This window comes from Phalaenopsis equestris, unplaced genomic scaffold (assembly GCF_001263595.1).
Source record: "Phalaenopsis equestris unplaced genomic scaffold, ASM126359v1 Scaffold000299, whole genome shotgun sequence".
NCBI classification, from domain to species: Eukaryota; Viridiplantae; Streptophyta; class Magnoliopsida; order Asparagales; family Orchidaceae; genus Phalaenopsis; species Phalaenopsis equestris.
In genome coordinates this window covers 58,572-72,898 of record NW_018164741.1, presented here as the reverse complement: position 1 = coordinate 72,898, position 14,327 = coordinate 58,572, and the positions used below count along the sequence as shown (strand labels likewise).

Below are 14,327 nucleotides of genomic sequence, written 5' to 3'. Positions count from 1 at the left end.
ATTTCTCAAACATACCTGCAGTGATTTAAAATGCACCACAAGCATTTAACTACCCTAAACATAATCTTACTCATGAAGTTTCAGTTTAAATAAGGACTATAATACTAAGGGAGGTTTGGCCTACTATAGAGTTAGCTGTATTTTTATTTTATGAACAAAAGCATTATATTTATTATGATCATGGAAACATCACTAGTTTTTTATACTCTATTAAAGGCATAATAAAGTCCCTTGTATTTGTAGGGGATCTCATATGAGCTTCTATGTTTACTCTCTCAAAGATTTATGCCTCACTGTGTATATGAACTTGTTACAAAATAATATTAATGTTTTTGTAGATGATCTATTTGAAATAAATGCCCAAACATTTCATATTTTTGCTTAAATTTATGTATGAATGTTAAGTAATTAAAGGATAGTAAAAGACATAATTGGCAAACCCTTCATGTTAGCTTTGCACATGTTTGAACAATCATGAAGATTTATGTTGGATTTCATTAAGAATAAATTATTTATGTGTGTATTTTGTTGATGATCACAAGCATCTTTTCTCCTTCAAAGCAACTTTTTGTTTTCTATTGTTTTGAAATGCCAAATCTTAATTTTTGGTATAGGAACACTACTAATAGTGCTCTATGAAAAAAAGGGGATATTCTTGGGTCAACCCTGAGGAAAATCCTTGTGGCATACTCTAAACAACAATTTATGGCTTATTTAAACCAAGTTAACACAGAGACGGCTTGAGTAATTATTTATAGAAATTTTTTCCAGCTCCATAAAATTTGTTGCCCAATTTAAATGATTTTCTTTTACAAAAGTTGGTGCTTGATAGAGATAAATTTAATAAATGATGATTTACTTTAAATTAGAAGAAATTACAAACATATATTTGTGCCACTTGAATGCGTATCAAGGAATCTTTGATTAAATATAGCCTACGACCTTAAAAACTTGGGTGATTTCTTAAATATTTATGGCAAACTAACTTAGACTTCATGTTTCTAAAGCTCAAAGTAATCACATAAAAAAAAAAAAATCACATCTAAGGCCTTAAAATTGTTGGATGGTTCGTAGCATCAAGCTACTTATAAGTGATTGGCATAACGTTTGGGAATCAAAAGCTTGATGTTGCCTCATAATGATCATGCATATCCTTGAAGCCATAGAAGCTCCGGTTAATTCACAAGCCTAAATCCCGTACAAGTGACCGAAGATAGTCTCCAAGCCTCAAAAGCTTTGGTTAGTGCATAGAATTTTGTCTTTCATTAAACAAAACGACATAATCTTTGAGCCCTAAATGGTTAGTTTGGTCATATATTAATAATACTAAATTAAAAGCTATAAAAGCTTAACTTAAAATAACTTGAAACCAACACATATTTTTTATTTGTTGTTAGCATTGTAAACCATCATAACATTAGTTATCCAATTAGTGTTTGCGTCAAGCAATTTTTGGGCCTCCTATTAAATAGGTTCTACTATAGTGGTAGCTATGACTCTTATCTTTCTGTTGATTGGCCTGACTCCAAGATTGACATTGAGTCCGTAATAGATGACAACAACACTTACTCCAGAAATTTTTCTTGCACTTCAGGAAAAGTCATACCAATATTCTCTCAATACTATAATTGGCTGGCTTCGTACTCCTTGTTGAAGCTAAAATAAATTTGAAAAGTTATGTAGATTTATTCTTTAAAAGTGGGCACAAGTCTCGATATATTCCAGACTGCTACCTTTATTTGTGTTGAGTTGGTGGGGGGTCTTCTTGCATGCTCTCCTTTGCACGTAAGTAACATGCATGTGATTGGACTAGGTTACCTCAGACGCCAATAACTTCTCTTCCACATAGGAACTTAAGAGCTATATGATAAGCAAAGGTTATTTCATTGAAAGTGTTTTAACACAAGTTTGCTGAAGATGGCATTTTAGATGGTTGGATCATCCACAATGATTAGTCAAGGCAACGTACAAATTTTCTCCTTCTCCCCTAGTCACTGATAAAGATATCATTACATAAGTTTTCTCTTTCTTTAAAAAATTTAGAGGGTGGATCAGAGGAGGGTGTAAACAGAGCATTGGCTATATCCATCTTCTTAAAGACTTTTGTTGAATAAGATGTTGATGAAACCACCGGTATTTATCAGGATACTCCATATCTGATAGGCCATATTCAACACATTGATCACAATGGTGCTATTGAAAGGATTTCCTCTGGTGGGTAGATTAGTGTTCGTAAAGGAGATTGGTGGATGGGTTGGAACAAATGATTTAGTGAAGGTGGCCTAATTAACTTAACCTTTCTTCAATCATTTTAGATTGCATCATCGGAAGGCCTCAAGTCCATCTCCTTTGAAGATATGGGCAGTACATCGAGGATGTGTACTACTCTAATTGAAATATGCTCATTGCTTGTGTGTTCCTTAGAAGCTTTCCTTGCATCTGAGTATTTACCGTTGGGGCTATGAATTCCTTCAGTTTCCCCACTCAGATCAGCTCCTCGATAAGGTTTCGTAAGTGTCAGCATTCTTCTGTATCATCTATGATCTTGACAATATGCACAATACTTATTTGAGTCACGTTGGAGATTCTCTACCCGCATTGACATGGGGTTTTGTAAGAAATTCTTATTTTGAATGGTCTTGATAATCTCGGCCATTGAAACTCTTAACATAGTTACTTATGTTGAAGATAATCGAGTTAGTTCTTGTCTCCTTTTTGGCTTTCTCTCAATTAACTTTTGGGCCTGTAGACTCTTGATTTTATTGGAAAAGTTGTATTTTGGAGGTATTTTGAGTATCCCTCAGGGTGATTTGATTCTTCGATCACAACAATCTCCAAAATGTCATTTCCAGAATATATACCCGACTCTTTGGTTCTAAGAGAACTTGATAAATATTTATATTCTTTGATTGAAAGGTCATTTTTAGGCAGTACCACCCTAGTTTTTGTAAACCAAGTTTGTATTGGAATGGACCGTCAAGTGGGCCATGAGCTAGTGTTATGTAAGCGAAGACATGTTCCAAGTCTCTAACTTTCAACATCTATCGTTGAAACCTGATGATAAAACTTTTGAGACTTTTTGAAGGCTCTTGATAGATATTCAAAAGGACTTGTGAATTTTCTATGGTTTTGATCACTAAACAACAGAGGTACAAACATCCGCTTGAATTACCCGAAAGAGGTGATGAACTTTGTATGCAAGTTATTGAACTAATGTACAATTGTTTCCCATAGTATCATAAACAAAAAATGATACTAGGGCATCATTTACTCTTTTCAAGCATATAACTAGCTTGAAAAAGGATATGCGGTCAACAATGTCTGATCTCCCTTTATATGAATTAAAAGATGAAATTTTAAATTTTGCAGATGCTTGAAAATGCATTTTCCAATATCTCTTCTCCTCACTCTTGCTTATGAGGAATCGAGGATCTCTTCCTCCAAAATGAGCAACTCATCATTATCTTCTTCTTTCTCTAACCTTGGTGATAGAGCTCTTTTTAATCTCACTTTTAGTAGTTACCCTCTTGGTTGTTATTGTCTACTAACTATTGTTCCAAATGATCCCATAGGACCTGTAACAAGTCTTAGAGGATTCTTGTTTTTTCTCTTATCTCATTGTTCTTATTTTTTATCTTAACTTTTTGATTTGTTACTTCATAAACTCTCTGGAACAAATTAACATTTTTCTTTGTTTCTACATTGAAGACTTCTTTGCTAGGTTATAGTATGAACTCCATATGCACCACACCTTTCAAGATGTAAAATCCTTATAGGACATAAGGACCTATATCATTTGTGAGCTTAAACATCCTGGAAGAGACTTGTGTGAGAAGAGTGCAGAAGAAGAGAGTTGACGTGCTCTCAAAACCTGAAGAAGAGCGTGTAAGAGATGACAAGGGAGAGAATAGAGAGGATCCAATCCCTCCAGATATGATACATCTATTTATATGACACATAAAAGGATATTTTTTCCATGCCAGCTTACATATAGAGAAAAAGGGAAAGTAATATTAAATTATGGCTCATACAATATGGAGCCTGTCCATGTCGTCCTAAAAAGCAAGCGATAATGCAGATATCATATGACTCATAAATGGTCATGGACGTATGTCAGCCTTTCATTTTTAATTCTTACTTTTGTCGTTTGTGAATCTCGGGACCACTAATAGAGTGAACTAGTTTAAAGAGCAAGTCTTACCTCATGGGAATGTGAGAGTTGACAATTGGGAGTTTGGTCGAGCGGCCAAATAAATAAGTCAACCTTTTAAATCAATTTAACTGTTAAGTTTGACAAATCACTTTGTAAGATAGTTTCAGTGGGTGTTGGGTAAAAAAAATTGTGTTAAGTTTGACAAATCACTTTGTAAGATAGTTTCAGCCAAATTTGGTGTTGAAGAGCGAATCATGGGGTATTTCACACATCTATTGCCCGTGGCTCGGGCTAGAAAGACCTATTAACTACTACTTTGCCAAAAAAAAAAAAGAGGCAATTTGAAATAACATTATTTATTTATTTATTATTTATATATTTATTTGAAAAATATATATTTTTTATGCTTAAAATAAATCAAATTGTTTTCTAAAATATTCAAAATAACTTTTAATTATTTTAATGTTTTTAAATGCAAGCTAATATATTTTTTTACATAAAATATATTAAATATAAGTACTAAATATATTTTTGGAAATAAAAAAAAATCAAATTAAGTCCGAGCATATCCTAAAATTTTTCATCTAACATATTCTTATGATCTTTTGAGGTTTAATAACACCGCGTCAAAATTCTCCCTGACAGCCCTTGCCGTTGCTTCGCCATAGTTTCTTCGATCAGTCAATGGGTGAAGGCCGGCCAGAGCCCCAACCCGACCCGCTTCTTCTTCTCTACATGGCAACTTCCCCCTTCTTCTGCTCAAAATTTGAAGGCTAACAGCCTCCATTTCGTTATCTTTCTGGTCAAGCCGTGTCTGCAAGGTCAACCCTCTCTGATCGGCAACCCATTGGCCCATCGAGTCCCTTTGGCGAAGTTTCAGATCTTTCATCGATTTGCGCCTTCTCTTTTACCTTCAATTTTATCGGAATCTTCAATACTCCCTGTTTTGGGAGGAGGAGGAGCGATCCAGGTCGAGTCTTTGGCGAAGTGCCGATTCCCGCTTTCAAATCTCGAAAATGTCGATGTCCGATTCTGATTTTACATCTGGAAGTGGAGATTACAAGAATTTCCGGCAGGCAACTCGGGACCGTAAGATCTTGCTCTTCTCCTTCGGCTTCAATTTCTATATAATGCTGTTCATTGGGGGAACTATTGTGATGGAACTTGGATTGTTTAACTTAGCCAATGCCATAATTAGTGTTTGTACTTTAGGAAGTTTTGTAGTGTAGCTGCTGTTTTGGAAGTTCGTTTTTTAGGTGCAGCGGGAAATGAGTGGGATTTGGTGACATAGCCAATTTGACAATTTGCTGAAATCATTCCCGTGAAGGAAATCCGAAAAAGAAATGGCTGAGAGCAAAAGGAAAGTAGGATAACTAATATGTAGCAATTGATGTGTCTGAAAACAGTTTAGAGCGAATTGATAGAAAGGTTAGAAGGTTTCCTGATGCTCATATGGTATAGAGACAGCTCAAACTTGATGAAGGTGAAAAATGGTTTAGGACCAAGATGGGAGATGGAATTTCCATTTAGATTTTGCACCATATGGGGAAGCGAACTTATTAAACCAACAAAGTGTGCTAACGGCCTTCTTTGTATTAGAATGAAATCTTCCATTGTTAATACCATTTTTTTTCCATGAAAATTTGGTTTATTTTTTTGTTATATAAAACAACTGAAAGAGTTTTACAATGGCATTGTTAGCACGACTAAGTTATTGATAGCTTAATTGTGGCAAAAAGGCAGGTTTGAGCACATTCAGTCAGGATCAAGTTTCTCATTCTCATTCATGGATAACATTGCCTTTTGTCTTCAAGCACCATTAATGACTGCAATCTTATTGTTTTTTAAATCTTATTTGAAATAGAAATGCTGCAGTTCTCTTGAACCTTCCCTTTATTAGCATGAAGAATACTATGGAAGAACTGGATAAGTAGCTAAAAGGAGAGTATGTGGAGGACACAAATTAAATACCGTTAAAGGAAAATGGAAATTGAAAGAAGATGATATTCGGACTGGAAGATGTGAAAAAAATAAGTTTATAGTTTACAGCAAAGAGGGTTCAAAAAATAATGTTAGACAAAGTCAGAAAATCTTTGAATGCAGTGGAGGTCTATATTGGTTTATGGAGCTTGCACTTGTGCGGGGTATTAAGACTGATAAAAATTGTGCAAGATAATATGAGAGAGCATGATTTTGAAGCGAAGCTGCTATTGTTTATTTGATTTTACATAATTTATTAGGATATGTCTTTTTGACATTCACCATAATTGGTTTCAAAAAATTTCAAACCATTAATTTCCAAGGCTCTATGATCTATATTTCTTTCCATGCCACTATTTCATCAAAGATCGTAATAAATATCATGCGAGGGAAAAATACCGGATCAATTTTGCCTTTAAGAAATGTGGTAAGATATCTATACTCTGATATCTTGGGGTACTGTGGTTGTATTTTAGAAATCACACTTGGGCACTTTTGAATGAAATTAGACTCATCAAGCAAAGTTAGAACTCATGTCATTTGCTTAACATGAAAAAATAAATTTTGACCTTCTGTTGAAGAAGTTTTATCTATATATTGCAAGTGCAATGCTAAATCATGCCAGCGGTGGCATATTGGAATTCCAATGTGTATAACTTTTTTTTTAATGCATGCCTTGTTCTCATCATTTGTTTCTTTTATGCTATGGTTTCACAAGTATATGCTGTTTTTATAGGTCTATTGCATGAAATGCTTCGAGCAACTCGTGCAAAGGATTCAAAAACTAGATGGAAGGTACTTTAACTGTTTATTTTGTTCTTTTTGCTCCTCATCTCTCTTGTTACTTTATCCTTATATAATTTAATTACTATCATATTTGTCCATACAATAATAAAGTTTTTTTTAATAGTATATATTATAATGCAGAGCTGAGGGTATTCCTCTTTCCCACTTTTTGTTGACTTAGAATCAAATGAGGTGGAAAGTCAAGAAAAACAAAATCGCAGTTATCCCAAACTCAATTCCCAGTTTTGTTGCCCGGCAAACACTAGAAATGATCCCACTTTCCAACTTCACATCACACCCAGAACTTATTCTGTATATTAAAACTGTTTTCCAACAGAAATATAGTGCTACACGTCAGTTAAATATGAAGCGAAATGCAGCAGCTTTGAACATAATTTTTGCTATCTATATGAATAAATGACTTCATTCCAATGGAACATCTATGGTCCTGTGGCACATAATTATAGTTGGAATCTGAAATTTAAGTTTTGTGAGTTTTTTTGGTTATTGAACCCTTGTATTGCTATATGTCAATGGGCTGCTGCCTTAACTTGATTATAATATTATCCTAGCATTGATTGGAGAATTAATTTTTAATGATGCAACTTGATGAATCAAACTGATGCAAGTAGGGAGCACAAATAAAGAAGATTAAACTCATTTATTTTGAAAATTTTATTTTGTGTAGTCCCAAAAAATATGTAGGTTACCACATATATTTACCACTGATGAGATTTGTGTGGGTCGGTCATTCTGTCCAGTTTGTGCATTGGACATATTAGAACAACATATTTTTAAGAAAGAAAGCTGTAAAATTTTTGTAGCTGATATTTGTTGCGTGCTTAGCTCACTAATTCATCTTTTTATGTTGCATGCTTGCATGCTTTGATTCAGAAAATATTTGGATGTAAATTTTTTCTAGCTGTGTGTAAATTGACTTTCAACATAAAAGGCATTAACTATTTTCTTTTTATGTTTTATTTTTTATTTTCTTAGCCTTCAATTAGTTGCATCTTAGTTTCAAAATTTATTTGTTGAGCTGCATTTTTAAAGTGAATTCCTAACATGTCCATACCCTCATCAGTTCATCAATACTGTAGAAATACCAATTGAAATCCTCGGTATTCTTTGCCTTTATGAGGTAGAACTCATGATATTTACCATTTTCTAAAGTATTACTTGGTTTTATAGGTACTTATAATGGATAAGCTTACGGTCAAAATCATGTCATGTTCTTGCAAGATGGCTAATATCACCTACGAAGGGATTTCATGTAAGTTATGGAAGCCTTTTTCATCTGTTTATCTTTTGATTATAGAGTATTTTCAGTTTGTGATACTAGAATTAACTCAAATCACAATTGAAAAAATAAGTATTATTACTGAAAGCAAATGGGTGGTTACAACCAATTTACTTGAAATAGAAAACAAAAACAAACATGAAACACAACACACTGAAAGGGAAAATAACAACAAAACGACTCACGACACATGGTTAGGGTGAATCTCGAGGAGATTGTGGTGTTCGACGAGGGTTTGAAAGATGGCAGGCTGGTGGAAGAGGTGGTTGGAAAGCATAAAATAACAAGGCAATAATTTCTTGGGTTTTGGGCAGCAAGTACACACCATTTATCGATGTCGCATGACCCTCACCGGGATAATGAAAACAAAGGGGCAGGGCTGGAATAGCAACGAAAATAATGGTGGAGGGCTGGAACACTCATGGCAGCGGGCATGGAGGGTTGGGGCATTGATGGAACCAAGTGGGAAAGACTGAGACAGTGGTTAGGTGGTAGGGAAGTAGTTCAAAAAAATTGAAACAACAACCAAGGCTGCAGAGGGGCTCTCCTCGTGGTCGGAACAACGAAGATGGAAATGAATATGAGCAGCTGGAACAACAATCGAGGGGCAGGAAAGGCACCTGCAAAGAAGGAACTGCAGAAAACATTTAAATGTGGCTGGTCCGAGTGGCTGCAACAGGGAACAGGCGGCCGAGAGTGATGTGGGAGGATTTAGAAGGGGATAAAAGAAGATAATCTCTGCTTCTGGAGATAGATATTGCCGAAGCATTACCCAATCTCTCAGATACATCTCTCGAAGGGAGAAAATGGATGTCGACGACTATTCTAAATAATCTAACGGTAAAAATTGACTTCCAAACTCTAATACAACACATTGATAAGAAAAAACTAAAGGAAAGGAAAGGAAATGAGAACTTGCTAAAAATTGGAAAGAAATCAAACAATTACCGTTCGGTTTGTCTCTGCGCCTCTCGTACGATCCGGGAGGCGAGCCAGGACTTTTGTCACTGAAAAAACCCCCCTGCGGTTTTGACGCCCTACAATCTCTCGGGATTGGAGAAGCTTTGACCTCTTCTGTTGAAACTTTAGTCTTCTCATAGTAGTCTGGTCAACTTTGTTGAAGGTAGAGGAATGTTGCAAACTCTCGGTAATTTAATCCTGTTGCCGTTGTCGTTCTAAAGCATGTCCTGATAAAATAAATATTCCTTCACTTTTGGCACAACTTGAGCCAAAACTACATATCAACGTAGATTTTTATAAAGTAACTCTCGAGCCCCTAAATCTGTAATTTTTCTCTTTCACGCGTACTCGACAAGGGGCATACAAAAAACAAATTCTTCTGGAGAAACTTACTCTAGAATTAAATCTGTGGCATGCTGAATCACTTTCAGTGGCAACTGCATCGGAGAAGCCTCTTCTTTTTCTTTTGAAGAACCTAAATCCGTTGTAGGATGTTCTTTCCTCCAATAATGTTAATGCAATTTCTAATGCTGTGTTTAATCCATCCTGTTCGAACATCTGTCGGTGGGTATATTGCTGAACTAATTCTGATACCCAAATGACTCCATATAGTCTCCCAAAAGTACCTCAAAAGCTTCACATCTCTAATAGGTTGGATCCCTCAATAGAAGCAGCTCAAGTGGTAAGCTATATATCTGAAAATTCTATAATTTTCTTATTTGAGGTTGCCCTCTGTCTGGTAACAGCTCTTAAAACTCATGGTCATTTTGGACATCAAATACCAGTTCTGTTGATGCTCTTCTCAATCTCCGCAAAAAGGTATCCTGAGGCATCACAACCTCATATTTTTCCTGAACACTTATTACCTCAGACTCACATTCTTTTAGATTAACTATTTTTACTTTTGCTGGAGTCTTTGACATTACTTTTTTTTTTGGTTGGAAGTTGATAATCCACTCTGAATTATTCATCCTCTTTTGGTTCACCGAAGTCAGTTGCTTTCTGATTTGTGAGAGAAGATTTTTCTGCTTGTGCAATCTAATCCGATATGCTAAAATCTGTGACACTTGAAACACTTCATGATTGAGATGTATTTGGGAATACAAATAAGCTTCACGTGTTATCCGGTCTGAATTGATTTCTCCTTAGATGGGGGCTTAAATGTTCCCCTTGATGTACCCTTGCCACCCGATCATGGGGTTGAACTTTGCTGTAAGGTGTGGCGGTCATCCAATGATGTTGCCTCTTCACTTTTGAAGTTGCGGTGCGAACACCCTATATGTTGTGAGCTTGTAGGTACTGACTGTGGTTTCATCTTGGATCAGATAACGTTCTTGTCTTTTCTCTCATGCTAGTGTATGTGCTTTAAATTTTGCCCACAAAATAATGCACTTATCTTTAACTTGTCGGCTCTTAGTTTTACTATTATGTTCAACGTGGATGTCTTGATACTTAAAGAAAAATTTCATTGTCTGAAGTCACTCGTTAGCTCGTTAGGATCCAAGTGACCGTTAAAATGTTACAAATCCACAATTACTTCAAAATCCCGACTTATTGGATATTTTAGGTCAATTCGTTGGCTAGAGGTTCATCCCTGACATTCGTATGGTAGATGAGATTTACTCCATTCCTTAGATCTAGCAAGTCACCGTTGTAGTTACAATTGACCATTCCAGATTGCCTCGTCTCGAAGATAGCAAACATTTGTTGTAGTTGGAGGATTTCTAGCCGCACATTCTCCATGGAATGTTCATGGATATCCTTTTCCAAATTTCTCATAAATGATATCGTGACATTTCCTCTATTTCTGGTCTTTGAAAATTATCTATTCAGTGACTTGATTAGGGCTTGGGGTGTAGGTAGGGGTGATGTCGGTGTAAGTATGGTTTGAGTGGAAAAGGAGGGGAAAATTTTTTCGGCGGGCGTGGAGGGATGCTGATAGGTTTGGGTATGGTGGATGCTAGAAAATCTTAGTATAGGATTGGTGTTAGGCTAGCTCTGTTACCAAATGATACCAGAGCTAATCCAATCTATAATAAGAAAATCAAGTATTATTACTGAAAGCAAATATACGGTTACAACCAACATACTTGAAAGGGAAAACAACAACGAACACGACTCGCGACATGCTGTAAGGGAAATAACAATAATACGACTCATGACACATGACCAGAGTAAAATCTTGTGGTGGTGGTGGTTGTGGTGATCGACAATGGTCTTAAAGGTGGCGGGATGATGGACGAGGCGGCTGACAAGCATAAAACAACAAGACAATTGTTTCGTTAGTTCTGGACAACAAGTACACAACAAATATTGACGTCACATGGCTGTTTGGATGATGGCAGCGAAGGGGGAGGGCTGGAACAACAACGACAACAAAGATGGAGGGTTGGAAAAGTGATGTCAGCGGGTATGGAGGGCTGGAATAGTGATGATAGCTAGTGAGAAGGACTGGGACAATGGTTAGGTGGCAGAGAAGTGGTTCAAAACTGCTGGAATAACATCCAAAACTATAGAAGGGCGTTCCTCGTGGTTAGAACAACAACAAGGCGATGATGGATATGGGAGGCTGAACAGTTGCCAAGAGGTGGTGATAGCGGTTGACTGCTGAAAACAATAAAAAGAGGCTATTCCGGGCGGCAGTAGTAGGGAAGGGGCGGTCGAGATCGATGTGGGAGGTTTCGGAAGAGGATAGGGGAAGCTAATCACCACATCAGGAGAGAGATACAACAGGAACACCACCTAATCTCTCAGTTACAGGCCTTGAAGGGAGAAAACAGATGCCGATTGTTGTTCTAAACAAACTCATTGCCAAAAACTGACTTATAAACCCTAATATAACACATATATAAGAAAAAAACTAAAAATGAAGAAAAGGATGTGAGGAAACTTGCTAAAAATTGGAAAGAAATTGTACTTCTGTTGTTCTGTTTGTCTTTACACCTCTCGTGCAATCTGGGAAACACGTTGGGCCTTTTGTTGCGGGAAAAACCTGCGTGCAGCTTGTGAGGCCTTGGGTCAGTTTGCCCTATCCAATTCACACTTGCTTTCTTTAGGCTGTGTTATTTTGGCTTATCTCAGCCTGCTTGATGCTTGCTGGCATGTGCTTCAAATTAGACAATATTACCCAGAGCAACTTTCTAGCTTTCATATCTTGAATGCTTCTTTACTTTAACTATACCATGGTAGTAAATAGGAATTGACCCCATACATTTGTATTTCTTTATAGCAACTCTCGCTTTAGGAAAAATCTAAAATGATTTTCTCTTCCGATTTTGAACATTCTAGTGACTCTTGAATATCTAGTGCCTGCCTTGAGTTTATGCGCATTTATTTGAGGGCTTGGAAGTAATTTTACTCCCATGCTGTTTAAGTAACTTTGTTTTGTTCTTTTCATTTTTCAGTGGTTGAAGACATTTACAAGAGAAGACAGCCAATGCCATCAATGGATGCTATTTACTTTATACAGCCAACCAGAGAGAAGTACAACTCCCAATCATTGTTGATAGATTCATGTCATTTAGTTACTCTTTCGCTGATCACACTTTCCATTATTCATTTTGCTAACTTTCTTCAACAATAACTTTTTAACTTTTTTATTATTCACAAATGCAGGAAAAAACTTAACTTTAGTTACTCATCAACAATTTCACTTTTTAGTAAATTAAATCAGAAATACCTTCTTTGTATTAGTGGCTGTATTTTACTTGCATGAATTTTGTCTCCGTAATGCCTTTTAATCTTCACATTCCATTAGATGTCACCTTTGCCTAGGTGTCAAATGAAACACTGTAAAGTGTGGGATTTATTACTTCTAGAATGTTGATTTCCTTGATAGCAATCAAATTCTTCATATCTTTTGTTTATTTTTATTTCTTGTTTTGTTATGCTTTGATTATTTGCTACATGATTCGAACATCAAGCCATCCTCCTAAGTGCCATTGCTTGTAGTTTGACCTTCTGAGCCTTCCAATCCAACACTACAAGAAATTAAGTGTCTACTGGCTGATAAATCAATGGGTGATCACATCTTTTTCAGCCAGTAAACCACATTACCGCCAGCCGGGAAAAGGCTTGTTGGAAAAGCAATGCTGGCTGAGTTTTCTAGCCAGGAAATTACACCGACTGATTAGCGCCTAAAAAGTTAAACCGAATGAATAAAAACTGATTATTCAGCCATAAATTTAAAGGCTGAAAATTCAGCTGCTAATCAGCCGGTAACCTGCAGCAGAAAAAAACAAATAAATAGTGCACTGACTAATGTAATTTTACACACCTACAATTATAAAACGAAAGAACAAATATCCATATTCATAACTTATCATAATAGTGTAAAAGAACAAATAAAGACAAGGATATTGAATGAAATTTTAATAAATGTACCAACAAATAGCAACAAATCATCCAGTACAATACTGTCCACAAAATAAATGAAAAAAATTATAAATAAAGTTCTACACAGAAAAAAAGTAAATCATGCCGTCCTCCTCGACCAAAGATCGTTTTCCACCGAGATGTGCCTGACGCTGTAGCTGTTGAATAGTTGCCTCGAGCCTCTTGACTCGACATCATTGACTTGCTCCGTTGCGCTCATCTTGGACTCTATCTCACATACCTTAGCAACGAAGCTGGTACACAAGCGCTCATCTTGGACTCTATCTCACATACCTTAGCAGCGAAGCTGGTACACAATTATTCGGTCAGTGCGGCCACACGCCTAGAGACTTTCTCATCGAAGTCATCTATCGATGATGACCTTTTATTGAAACCGGAGTGTTGTGCCTCATAGACAAATCCCCATGCGTTGAGGTTGTAGATCTTCCCTTTCTTTCTCCTTCTGACAACTTCCCTCCATATTTTGAAGTACTAGTGGTTGGACTGACCCATTAGAGCTACGATATTCCATTGGACTCTGACTCCATGATTTCTTCAGGCGCACATACTTGACATCAAAATAAAATTGTAAATAAATTTCACAAATAAACAAATATCATTCAACTTACGTGGACATGGTGAGATTTTTCGTGGAACCACTGGTGGTCTACCTGACGTTGATGTGTGCGGTCGTGCAACTCAGTTTCGTTGTGCTTTCATCCAAGTGTCAATCTCTATTACCATATAAAAAAGTCAGGAAAAAATAATTTAATA

The 14,327-nt window shown here is 36.3% G+C and overlaps 1 protein-coding gene across 1 annotated transcript in view; it reads left to right on the top strand.

Annotated features, from left to right (window-relative positions):
* The first annotated feature begins 4,758 nt into the window (after nt 1-4,758).
* Nucleotides 4,759-14,327, top strand: part of LOC110025453 (SNARE-interacting protein KEULE-like) — a 48,710-nt gene continuing 39,141 nt past the window's right edge. Inside the window, exons 1-4 of the mRNA XM_020725937.1 lie at nt 4,759-5,242; nt 6,870-6,928; nt 8,111-8,192; nt 12,584-12,662. Of these exons, the coding sequence (XP_020581596.1) occupies nt 5,170-5,242; nt 6,870-6,928; nt 8,111-8,192; nt 12,584-12,662 (293 nt within the window). The 5' untranslated portion in view covers nt 4,759-5,169. The remainder of the gene's footprint in view (nt 5,243-6,869; nt 6,929-8,110; nt 8,193-12,583; nt 12,663-14,327) is intronic.